The 11,906-nt window shown below is 48.1% G+C and overlaps 1 protein-coding gene across 2 annotated transcripts; it reads right to left on the reverse strand.

Annotated features, from left to right (window-relative positions):
- Window positions 1–1,034: 1,034 nt before the first annotated feature.
- PLAGL2 (PLAG1 like zinc finger 2) lies at window positions 1,035–11,811 on the reverse strand. Of its 2 annotated transcripts, XM_063107970.1 has the most exons (4): window positions 11,725–11,783; window positions 11,200–11,254; window positions 5,958–6,331; window positions 1,035–3,098 (listed from the first exon to the last, which is right to left on the reverse strand). In XM_063107970.1, the coding sequence occupies exons 3-4, from the start codon at window positions 6,215–6,217 to the stop codon at window positions 1,868–1,870; spliced, it is 1,491 nt and encodes a 496-aa protein (XP_062964040.1). In that variant the 5' UTR covers window positions 6,218–6,331; window positions 11,200–11,254; window positions 11,725–11,783; the 3' UTR covers window positions 1,035–1,867. The 2 variants fall into 2 exon arrangements, with proteins under 2 accessions (XP_062964040.1, XP_062964030.1); XM_063107960.1 differs by lacking the exon at window positions 11,200–11,254 and having other exon boundaries at window positions 11,725–11,811.
- Between the last annotated feature and the right edge of the window lie 95 nt (window positions 11,812–11,906).

The following is an 11,906-nucleotide window of genomic DNA, read 5'->3' on the forward strand; positions in this document are numbered from 1 at the left end:
AACAAGGAGTACTGGCCTGGGCTGAAGCAGAAACCTGGGTCTTGGACCAGTTCAGTTCCTGATGATAAACCAAAGTGAGTCGAGGTGGAAGTGGGTGGGGAAGGGCTGATGAGAGGATGAGGCAGTTTCTTGGTAGTTTGTCCTGAAATCCTAGTGGAGAAGCCAGCAAGAAGCACTCACTTGAGAGAAGTGCCCAGAAACTGCTGGCTGCATCTGTAGGAGTTAACAGTAAAGAGGTAGAAGTGTGTTTCTGAATCAGAGTGGAGGTGTCTCAAGAGGGTCCCACAATGGTGGTCCCTGAGCTGCCTCCCTTCCACGCGTGGGAAGAGTAAAGCCCATGCAGAACTGAGATGAAGCAGGAATGGGGTTCAGCTAGGTTCTAGGCAAGGGCTGTGCTGTCTGTAGCACGGAGCTCCACAAGTCAGAAAAGTACCAATCATTTGTTGCAAGAAACCTTGTTGGATAATAGGGGCAAAACTGAAGGGGACTCTAAGAAAGTGGAAATTCTTTGATGAAGAGCAAAGAAGCCTATGCAATGGCCCTGAGTCCATGGGGACTGCAAAGCGGAGGAGATAGGAGGGACATTGTGGATAAGAAAAATTGGGGTATGGGAGGCAACGAATCTAGAGATTAGAACTCAACTGTCTGCCCAATCCCAACTTTCTGAAAACTCTTCTTTCAACAATTCCACAACTTCCTGGCAAAGGGACAGGTAGGAGGGAGACAGATGAGGAGCTCAGACCCTCTCCTTTGGTATCCACACCAGCCTAGAACCCATAGTCCCTCTTTCCAAGACTAATAATAGCCCATGATGTCCAGGGTGGGGGTTGGGGATGGGGAGGTGATGGATGTGTGCGTGCCTTTCATTTCCTCCCCTTTCCAGTTCGAAAGGAGGATGAGGGGTCATGATGTACTTGGAGAAAAACAGAACTGCAGACCTGTGAGAAAACCGCTCCAATCTTCTTGCCTGTCTCCTGTGGACACTGCTGAGGAAGGCAGGAACAGACGCAGTCATGGAAGATGGCAGAGACTGAAGCAGTCCAAAGTCAGTTTATTTCCCCACGGGGGAAAAATGTGACCTCAAGTGAAGAGAAGTCAGCAAGACCCGACTCCGCCTTGTAAACAGGGCTCCAGTTAACACCAGGTACCAAATGGTTCAGGCTGGTGCCAAATGGAATGGACTGGTGGGAATGGATTCACGGTGTGTAAACAGTTTTCACTGCAATCATTCTAAGGCTAACAGCTTGGCAAGGGAGATGAAATGGTGTGTCTGAAGCGACTGTGTAAACGGTACCGTTGCTGGAAAACACTGACTGAAGATGGGGTGCTGGTACAGTAGGTCTGGGTGTGGTCGGGAAGATTAGAGGCCCTCTCTCCCGCCCACTGGCTAGAAGCAGGCAATGGAGCCAAGTGACCTTCTACAGCAGGGCCTGACCAACTGACTGCTGTGGGGTCTGCAGGTTGGGACCAGAAGGCGGGCTTCCTGGGTTATTTCTCTTGAGGTCATCCAAGGTGAAACCCTCTGTGTCTCCAAGAGGCCTCCGCCTTCTCCAAAGAGAAGGAGGTTCTGACGCTTTGGAGAGGGAGAGGGCTAAGCGTGGCTCCCGATTCAGATAAAAAAAAATAAAAGTAAAAATACCTGAAGTCCTATGGTATGAGATCTTTTCATGGGGTTGGGACTCAAGGCTTCTCCTAGAATCAATCCTGAAGCTTGAACCCTCAAACCAAGTGCTCCATACATACTCTGGAATTTTTTCTTTTCGAACCCAGCTCTGAAAGCTCAGCTGCCTTCATGGGGGACACGGACGGGGTGAGTACTAAGGCTCCCTGACAGAACCAGAGCCTGAGCCAAGGGCCTCCATGGGGGCTACTGGAATGCTTGGTGGAAACGAGGCAGGGTGGTGGTGCTCAGGCCAGAGGTGAAGACAGGAGGCAAGGAGTGCAGAGGCCCGAAGTTCAGTGGTCCCCCAGCTCCTGGGGACTCTTGAGGCTGAGCCTGCAAAGTGGTGAGAAGGGGCTGTGCTTCGGCCTGGGAGTAGCCCATAACCAGGCCTCCTGTGGCCCCGGGCGGGTTACACGGGGGCAGGTTGAGTGGAAGAAAGCCCAGTAAGTGGGAGAAGTCCACATTAGCAGCGCAGAGGGCCTCAGAGAGGTTGGCGGGGCTCTTGGTAAGCAGTGCTTCATCTAGGAGGGCCGCAGCTGCCGCCGGCTGAGGTGAGGCGGGCTGGGGTTCAGTGGATGAGAGAGAGAGGCTTCCAGGAAGCTCCGCCAGAAAACTATCCACCTCCACTTTGGGCAATTTCTCGGGCAAGTATGAGGTAGATCCAAGCTGGTATTTTGGAGGGAGCTGAGCTGGGGAAGAAATAGGTGAGGATTCCAGAGGGTAACTCATACCCATGGGCAGCGTGTTGTGTACCAGGGAGTGTGGCACACCTGCGCTGGGCATGGTAGGGATGTGGGTGCCATACATGCCCATGGGCAACATGCCAGGGAAGGCCTTGGTTCCCATCACGTCCCGAGAGGCCATGCACAGCACGGGGCTCAGCTCTTCCTTCACACTGACTGTGGAGCTGCAGCTGAGTAAGCCTAACATGTCCACTGGCTCTGTCTTGATCTTGAGCAACTCCTGCGAGTGGCTCTTCTTGACATGACGTGTCAGGTGGTCCTTGCGGCCGAACCGCTGGGCACAGTACTGGCACAGGAAGTCCTTACGGCCTGTGTGCACCACTAGGTGCCGCCGCACATCCTTACGAGTATAGAACCGCCGGTCACAGTGGTCACAAGGGTGCTTCTTCTCCTTGGCACCACCTGCTACCCGGCGTGAGTGGGCTTTCAGGTGCTCTAGCAGGGCCTGAGTACTCTCAAAGGTCTGCAGACACACCTTGCAGCTGAGATCACCGCTGCTGGCAGCATGCATGGCCAGGTGGCGCCGGTAGCCCAGTTTTGTATTGTAATTCTTACCACACTCAGAGCAGTGGAGGGCCTCTTTATTAGGGTCATGGGTCTGCAGGTGGTTCCGCAGATGATCCTTGCGGTGAAACATCTTATCACAGTACATGCACTGGTGGGGTTTCTGGGCCGAGTGGGTGGCCATGTGCCTGGCGGTAGGGATGGGGGACAGGGAAGAAAGTAAAAAGAGGGGAGATCACAAGGGCTGATCAGACAACCGAGGTGTCCATTAACAGGAAGCTAGGCAAAGCCATGCAAGGGAATACCATGCCAACTACAGTCTGTAGAGATCCTTGCCCACCTGCAAAATCATACATGTACTGCTATTCTTTGCAGTTTTTACTCTTTTGCATTGTTTGTAGTAGCAAAAATCAGAAACAATCTGAACTTCCAATCTCAATAGGGAACTGGTTACATAAATTATGGCAAATATATAAAATGACTCAACTTTTTAAAAAAAAGAGGCAGCTTTATATGCATCTACAGAGAATAAGCTCCTAAAATTCAGTAAGTGAAAAAAAGCAAGGAGGCAAAATGGTGCATGTAGAATGGTACTCAGTATGTGAAAAGAGGGAAAATATATGTACATTTGCTTGTATATGCTTAAAATATTTCTGGAAGTATATACAAGAAACTGACATCACTGGTTGCCTATGGGGAGAAGAATTGGACAGCTATGGATGAGTGTGACAAAGAATTTTCACTGTGTATCTTTTGGTACATTTTATATTTTGAATTACGTGAATGTATTTCCTTTTCAAAAAAATATGTTTAATAAATTTAAATGACACAGTAAAGGAAAAATGAAAACTTCCTCATCTGGAATGAGTTCCCAAGATATATAGGGCTAAGTCAAAAAAGGAAGTTCAATATAGTGCATGCAATACAATCCCTTTCGAAAATAAAAAAGGAAGGGGATATATGTTTGTGTCTCAGGAAGGACACAAGAAATTAACCCATTGGCAGCCTTGAGGAGAGGAACGGTGGCTTCAAGTATGAGGACAAATCACTTTTCACTGCATGCCCACTGGTACCAGTTGAATTGCTTGCCATGTGAACCACTGATACTTTTAAGAAATGTTTTAATGGTATGGCAGCTCAATGTCCCTTGGTTTACCTGCTCCCATCTTGTAGGAAAGCAGCTCAGAGGACAGGAACTGCAATCCACAGCTCTATAGTATATTCAGAATCAACCCAGTAAGACTTTGAGGGCCCACCGTTTGGCAGGCCCTGAGTGAGCTGTGTCATTAACCTTGTTCTCTAGGCAAGGAGGGTAAAAGCACAGGGCAGCCCCACACACCAGTCAGTAAGTGGCAGAGGCTGGCTTTAAACACAAACCTTTTTTTTTTTTTGGAGGCTAGCTGGTATGGGGATCAGAACCCATGATCTTGGTGATATAACACTGAGCTAACGAGCCAGCCCCTAACACAGGTCTTCTTGAGATCTGGGTTCACTCAGGCATGCCACAGCTATCTGTAGTATGGCACCCAGTGATCCTTTCTACCTGGAGGGTATCAACAGCACTCTTTACCCTCATGCTATGTGTGTATGCTCAAGAGTGCTCATATCTATGTGAGTTACTATCAACTGCCTGTGACAAAACTTGACACGATAACATTTGAGAGGGAGGTGCTAAGTGATCCACAGTCCATTTCCCTCATTTTGCAGGTGAGGAAACTGAGGCCCAAATAAGTTTAGTAACTCACCTAAGATCACAGTGAATTGTGGATGGAGTCAGGACTCCTGCCTCCTAGACCAGAACCTTTCCTGCAGCCTCCCACTGGCACCTAGACCATCACTAAGAAAGTCTGAGAGAACAGCCCTACCTGGAGTCCCCTTAAGATATAGGAATACACAGAATCAAAGCATTCCTGAGGACCACAGAACTGTAATGAGGGCAATCCTGGCTACCACACTGCCCTATTGCCTGATTTAGTTCCTTCCTATCAACTGTTTTCCAGACGAGGAACTGAGGCTTTCTGTGGTCATCTTGTTCATGTATTTACTGGTTTACTGTCTGCCCTTATTATTAAGACAGCAAACTCAAGGAAGGCCAGGATCCCATCTGTTTGGCTGGCTACTCTGTCTCTAGCACCAAGTACTGTGCCTTGTACATATCAGAACTCAATAAATGATAGATAGGTAGATGAATTATGGTTGGACGGCTGTGCATCAGGCGCCAGTCTATCTTACTTGTAAAGTTCATGGTTCCTCTGATGGTAAGTCCTCCCTCCCCACCATAGAAACCAAAGCTGCTTTGGCATATCTGCTTTACACCAGGGCTTTCACATTCTACTTCATTTTAAGTAGGGGTTCTTGGGCTTTCAAGTTTCAGAAAATCAGCTGACCCAGAGGGTACTAAGGAGACAGAAGTAATCATCTGAGTAGAAAGCTGATTCAGTAGAAGAGGCACTGCAGTACCTAAGCTATGTGATCTTGGGTAAATTACATCCCTGCCTGGACCAGAGGGTCTTTTTTTCCTTCTAAAGTTCTAAGACTAGGAGATCAAATGTTCTCATCACAAAGAAATTATAAAGCTTTTTCGATGATGAATATGCTAATTACCCTGATTTGATCATCACGCATTGTATACATGTACTGAAATATAATTCTAAATATATACAATTAGAAATATAACTCATAAATATATACAACTAAAAATAAATTCCTTAAATAAATAAAGTTCTAAGACTGATTCCCAACACCTAGCTAAGATTCTGATCATTACCTGACAGGTATGGATAAAGTAGTATTAAAAAAAATGTTCAATCTAGTTTGTTCGTGGCTGTCTGATATTGTACCCATCAGATTCTAGTGTCTGAATGAAAAATACCACCATTTTTTTCTCAATGAGTGACTTCAGATGGTTGATGTTCAGGGTACACTTGTGGGACAAATTAGCCTCCATTCTTCTGCCACAGATAAAGCCCCACACTCAGTGGTGTCTCTGTCGCAGCTTTATACTCTGGGAACCTCAGGGCAGGAAGAAGTATGAGAGTGCCACCTACCTATATAGCTTGTACTTGGAGGCGAAAGCCTTGCCACAGTGAGGCTGAGGGCAGCTATACGGTCTCTGCTCTGGATGGGGGAGGCTGTGAGGCCTCAGCTTCTCCCCATTTGAGAAGGGTGTCCCCGAGATTTCACATTGGCACTTCACTTGACTCTCCGCTTCCCGGCCCCGAGGCCTGGGAACTAGTTTCCAGCCCACTTCCTCCTCCTGCTTTGCATCTTGAATCCAGGGAGGGATGCTGGTGAAAAATGTGGTCATGGCAAGGCTAATGGCGAAGGGCCATGTTATTCAGAAAGCCTCCCCATCAGCTCCACACGGGCTCTCTGCTCTGTCACAGCCTCCAACGCAGCCTTCAGAAAACAATCTCTTCACCTGAAACATCAGAACACCTGCTGTTAGGGAGCCCAATACCATGAGAACATGGGCTCTGGAGGCAGACATCCCATTCAATCCCGGCCCTTCCACTTAGAAGCTGTGTGTAATTTCAGCCAGTTACTTCCCTGAGCCGTCTCCTCATCTATAAAATGGGCATAATAATCTCCTAAATCATAAAGATGTTAGGGGAATTAAATGAGATCATGAATATAAAGCATTCAGCAGAAAGCTGGACACCCTGCAAGTGCTTGGTGATAATTATTATTATAAGCACCATCTAGGCCAGTAAGAAACAAAGTAAACTCAGGAACTAAAAGCCCTGTAACTCCAAACTTTCTCTTCTGACCTCACTTTTACATCCTTTCCACTAAACCTAGAGATAGCAGTTCCTCCTCCTCCTCTTTACCCTAGTTCCCCCTCATCCACTATTTTCCACGTTTCTCCTCCTCCTGGAGGATCTAAAGAACAATAAAACGCCCATAAGGCAACAGAGAAGGAAGGAGAAGCCTTTACTTAGGAAATTAACACCCTGGAAAGTCAGCCCCTGTGCCAGATATGTTTCTTAGCAGCATATCAACATCAGGAGGTTCTGTCTGAAGAGGCAACAGCAGACTCAGCATTTTCCCTAAAACAGTACTGGTCCCATCCTGACTTCCACCACCTCTCTAGCTCTCTCGGTCCAGGTACAGACCATGCCTCTTTAGCAAAGCACCCCAAGGTTCTAAGCAGCCCCTCCTACAGACCTTCAGAACATATATGCACTTCTCCATTATGAGCAGGTAACATACTTGCATTAGAATTTAGTCTTCTCTACTTGACTCTGATTCTTTGAGGGCTCCTATCATATCTTTCATTTCCATACACCAAACATCTAGAAAAAGAATCTCAACTTTTAGATGAGTAAACTAGTCATTGAATGCAAGTTGATTCTCAGGGACTAACTTATGCCCAGGAAGTTCTGGTTTAAACTGGTCTCGCAGCCCTTCCAAAACGGGAAGCCAAAATCCTGAAGTCTGATCCTTTCTCTTGGTGAGAGAGTAATGGTAGCAGGAAGGAAGAGGGCTGGAGCAAGGGTGACACAAATCCTTTCCTGACACCAACCTGGAGGAAGAGGTTGGGAGGTACTATACTGACTCTCAAAGGGGGACAACAGACCCACATTCACACTCACAAGTTCACCACAGATTACCAAATCCAATGCAACCTGCTACAACAGGGGGATTCCCCATTTGAAGAGATCATGCCAAAATCTGGTTATGAGGCTTTTTCATGTGAAGAGAACAAGGGGGGTGTCCAGGGACTGTCCATGAGAATCTGGGGAGGGCTCCAACTGCACAAACTAGCTATGGGCCACAGAATGCTTGCTCAGCTCATTAGCACCTGCTGCTTACAGTGACCATTCATCCAACAGACCGGCCGTGAACGAGATGATGGGATCAGCAGGTTCATGCCCCAGATAGCTTTGCTCATCATTAATATGAGCTATGTCCTGTTCAGGAACCATTCCTCTTGTTGAAGAAATATTGTAATGTAACATGATAAACATTTCCCTATCACGAGTGTAGATTTGCCTAGAAAGATCTACACAAAGGTGGCTGCATTTTGCATGAGTCACGTGCTGGGGAAGGGTAGTTAGCACTAAAAACCAGTCCCACTTGAGCCTTCGAGTCATCATGGCATTGCTTGCTTCACTGTAAACCTCAAAGGCCTGTGACGTATGCTTTCATTGTTTAAGTCCCCTCCTCCTTCGCAAGGGTGGAATTGCCTGCTTATAATACCAGCAATTACTATGCACCTTGGAATTGGGTAGAGTAAGCTCAAGTGTGCATGTCTAGTTTGGAAAGAATTTCCCCTACCTTCAAAGTCAAATTCTCCTCCTCCTTCATATCTAAAATCATGCACCTCAGCCTCTGGAACGTTGGGAATGGCAGTCAGAGGGAAGCAAGTCGCATCACTTTGGCTGATGTGAGGGAGAGCCTACCCCTGGAAATTCCGTACAAACTCAAAAAGAGAACGGTACATCCCCCACCTCCCACACATCCACCTCATCTGTTCTCCTGAACAAGCACAAACAAGACACAGCAGTTTAGTATGCTGCTACTGAAAGAGTGAGTAATGGGCTTCTAGGAAAGAGATGTGTGGTGGTTAAGAAGAGCTCACGAGGCTGTACTGATAGAACCAAAGGAGGAAGGCAGCAGCCATGTGCTCACTCTGATCTGCATTTAATGGGTCTATGGCATTAAAAAGAAAGGAGCCAACACCTTGATCCTACTCCCCTATGCTTTTTAAAAGACACAGCAAAGTCCTTACCTATAGTTACCAGCGTGCTGTTGGATACGTGAAGCTGCTACTGTTACCTAGGAACCCTTTCGGGGATCTAGTCTCTCTCTCTCTCTGTCCTTTGTCTGCAAACTCCTCTGATCCAGAAAGATTCCTGGGTTTGTCTCAAATAATCAGAAGGCCTATTCCTTTAGACTTCTTCAGCAAAACTATGAAAGAATTCAGCTTCTCTTCCAAAGCTGCTCTTCTGGTCTCATACTCTAACTTTTACAATTATAGAGAAGCTGACAGAACCTGTTCCCATAAAACAAACACAATCCCTCCCAGTTACTGGGTATAACTCAATATATTTTCAGCCTAAGATTCTTTCTGGCGCCTGATCTGAAAGAGGTAGCATGGAAAGAACCTTGGACTTGCTATCAGAGGAGCTACCACATACTGGCTGTGAAACCATGGGCAAGTAACTTTATTTCTCTGAACCTCAGTTTCCTCAGTTGCTACAATAGAGATTTACTCAACTTACTTATAAGATTCTTATAGGGGATAAAGTGAAATAACACTCTTGAAAGTGTCTGACATAAAATATGTGCTAAGTACATGCAGTCCCCTTTCTGAAGTCTAACCTGCCTCTGCCTCTTTTCCGCATAGGGCCCAAGTAGTACTTTCCCCACCTCTCATTCAGGCCTCATAATGAGTTTCCTTCCCTTCCCAACATCTCCCCAGAATGCAGCCTTCCCCTTTTCCCTCACAACTAACCCCCAGCACATCCCGTCTAACCAGCCCCTTACTTTACCTTCCTCCAGCACCATCTCCTAGGCCAGAGCTCTCTCTTGCCCAAATAGCCACTTGATTATACCTTTATCATACGCTCTTCTATAATTAAGGTTCCATACCTCAAACAGGAATGTTTGCTAAAAACTCCATATGGCCCTCTTTGGAGGCTGAAATGGAGACATATTGCTCCCCAGTCTGTCTGTCCTCTGTTGTGTGCCATGATGCCTGCTACCCTCTGATGAAACTATAGTTTTTATGGTGTTACATCATCTCTATAGAAACTGCGTTCTTTCTCCATTATTAGCCTGTTTCCTCATCTGTAAAGCTAAAAATACTTACCTCACAGGCTTGTTGTAAGGATTATTTTAGCTATGCAAAGGGCTCAGCATAGAGCGTGGCCTGCTATAAGTGCCCAACAAAAGAGAGCTATTATCTTTGCCTTTGTATTAAGTTGCATGTTCCCATCTTCTGCGGCCACACTCAAATTCTCCCAATTCCCTCTCCAAAACACTGTTGAGATATAACACCCGCCTCCGCAAAGAAAGGGTTAATCTCTGGGCGTTCTTAACTAAAGAGACCCACAGAGGATTAACAGCTCCACTTCAGTGGCTACCCTAAAATAGCTTTTATCCCTCCTGCCCAAGAGCTACTTGGGGATCTGAAGAACTCAATTCAACACCTGCCACGGAGGAAACACACCCCTAAACATTCCTTGGGGTAGACAGAATCTTCCCTTAAGCAGAACCCAAAATAGCAACTGGAAAATTATAAATAGATTTATAGAAAAAAAAGCAGGTCCTGACCTGGCCACCAGAAACAAATCCAAAAGACACACCGGTTGGCTAGAAAATAGTGAGAAGTAAAGGAGGCAACAGGAATATCTGCCCCCACCCACCCCTCTGTCTCTGTCTCTCCCTCTCTCTCTCTCTCTCTCACACTCGCACACACATTCACTCCAGAGTGGTGGGAGAATTAAATTACAGGGAGGCTGGAGAGTCTCAATGACTTGCATCATTCCAAGAAACATCAAACAGGATTAACAGGGGTTGGATTTACTCTCGGGCTGCTAGTTGTTCTGTCAGTGTAGATGGGCCCTCTTTGGAGTTCCTTTGATTCCCCATTTCCCGGGATTCCTGCTGCCTCCTACTCCTGGGGAGGCCTTGAGCAAATGGCTGCAACTCACTACAGCCCATTTTCATGAGGAAGAAACCTGATTAGACACTCTCCCCACCCCCATCTGGTGGCCCTACCTTGGGAAGGTTAGAAACCCAAGGCTAGAGTATATTACAGTTCCAGGTTGACAGGTGGAAAAACACACAAGCCAGGAAACAGGCTACACTTGCAGGTGAAAGCACCAACTCCCTCACACTGTTGTCCCCTTATCTCCCACCTTACAGGGTCCTTTTCCCCCACCAAGCTGGGCCACAGCATGGGACTGGATATACAGGAAATAGATTGGATCCCAGGCCAGCTTCTAGATCACATCATTGTGTGGTGGGAAAGGTTAAATTCCCCCAGGACTGGATGATGCCAGAGAAGGGACAGAAATTCAGGGAGAAGTCTGGAGGGGGTCTCAAGGATGGGAAGGATGGGAAAGTACTGTAAGAAATCACGAGCAAGTTATCTGGGTGTCTTAGGGACCCTCAAAAGAAAGATAGGGGGCTTCTAAGGGCTAGAGGGCTTTGGGGGTTGAAGATAGTGAGGAGTGAAGTCTCTGAATTTCAAGAAGGTCTCGAAATTGGTAGCCAGATGGAAGATGTCTAAAGTTTAGGAGTATGGTCACTTAGGAGGGAATTACAGATAGGACTTACTTGGGTTCTCCAGACCCAGGTATTTGAGGGGATCCTCAAAAGGAGTTATGCAAGTCTGGAAAATGAAAGAGAGGGTGAAGAGTAGACTATTTGGAGCAAGAAAGAGGGTTGTGTAGGTCTGGGTAGGCGTGTCTGAGTGAGGGAGCAGGTGCAGCTTATCTGCGTCCCCCAGACCCGGGTCCCTAGTAATGTCAGCAGCGCGTTATCTGGGTCTCCAGGGAGCCTGGGGGTCGGCAGTGGGAGACCCTCAGGGCTGCCCCTCCAGGTCTCAGAAGGGAGGGGGCCGTTGGGACTTCTTCGGGTCTCCTAGACACAAGTATCCGGTCCGGAGACAGTTTTCGTCATCCTGGGGCCTCTCTGGGGACGGGTTGGCGCAGAGGGGGCCCCTGGTCGGGGGTGTGGGCGACCGCGCTGAGGGGCCCCAGGTGAGGGGTGCCGCCGCTCCGGGTGCCGGGCGCGCGGGCTCAGCAAGACGGCCTCCCGCCCCGCTCCCCGCCGTCCCCCGGGACCCTCGCCGGCACTCACCGCGCTCGGGGCCCCGCGCTGCGGGCCGGGCCGCGCTCGGGCTCCGCCAGGCCCGCTCAGGCCCCGGTAGTGGCGGCGGTCGGGCCATTGTGCGGTGCATTGTGGGAGCCGCGCGAGCGGGCGCTCCGGCAGTGGAGGGGGCGGTGCCGCGGACTCTCTATGGTCCCTCCCGCCCACGGGAT

Source organism: Cynocephalus volans, chromosome 1, assembly GCF_027409185.1.
Source record: "Cynocephalus volans isolate mCynVol1 chromosome 1, mCynVol1.pri, whole genome shotgun sequence".
Lineage (NCBI taxonomy): Eukaryota > Metazoa > Chordata > Mammalia > Dermoptera > Cynocephalidae > Cynocephalus > Cynocephalus volans.

What these genes read in the sequence shown, in the direction of transcription:
- PLAGL2 (XM_063107960.1), bottom strand. Translation starts at nt 6,217, where the DNA reads ATGACCACATTTTTCACCAGCATCCCTCCCTGGATTCAAGATGCAAAG. An exon ending in TCCAAGTACAAGCTATATAG is followed by an intron (nt 3,099 to 5,957) that starts GTAGGTGGCACT and finishes CCCTACCGCCAG; the next exon opens with GCACATGGCCACCCACTCGG.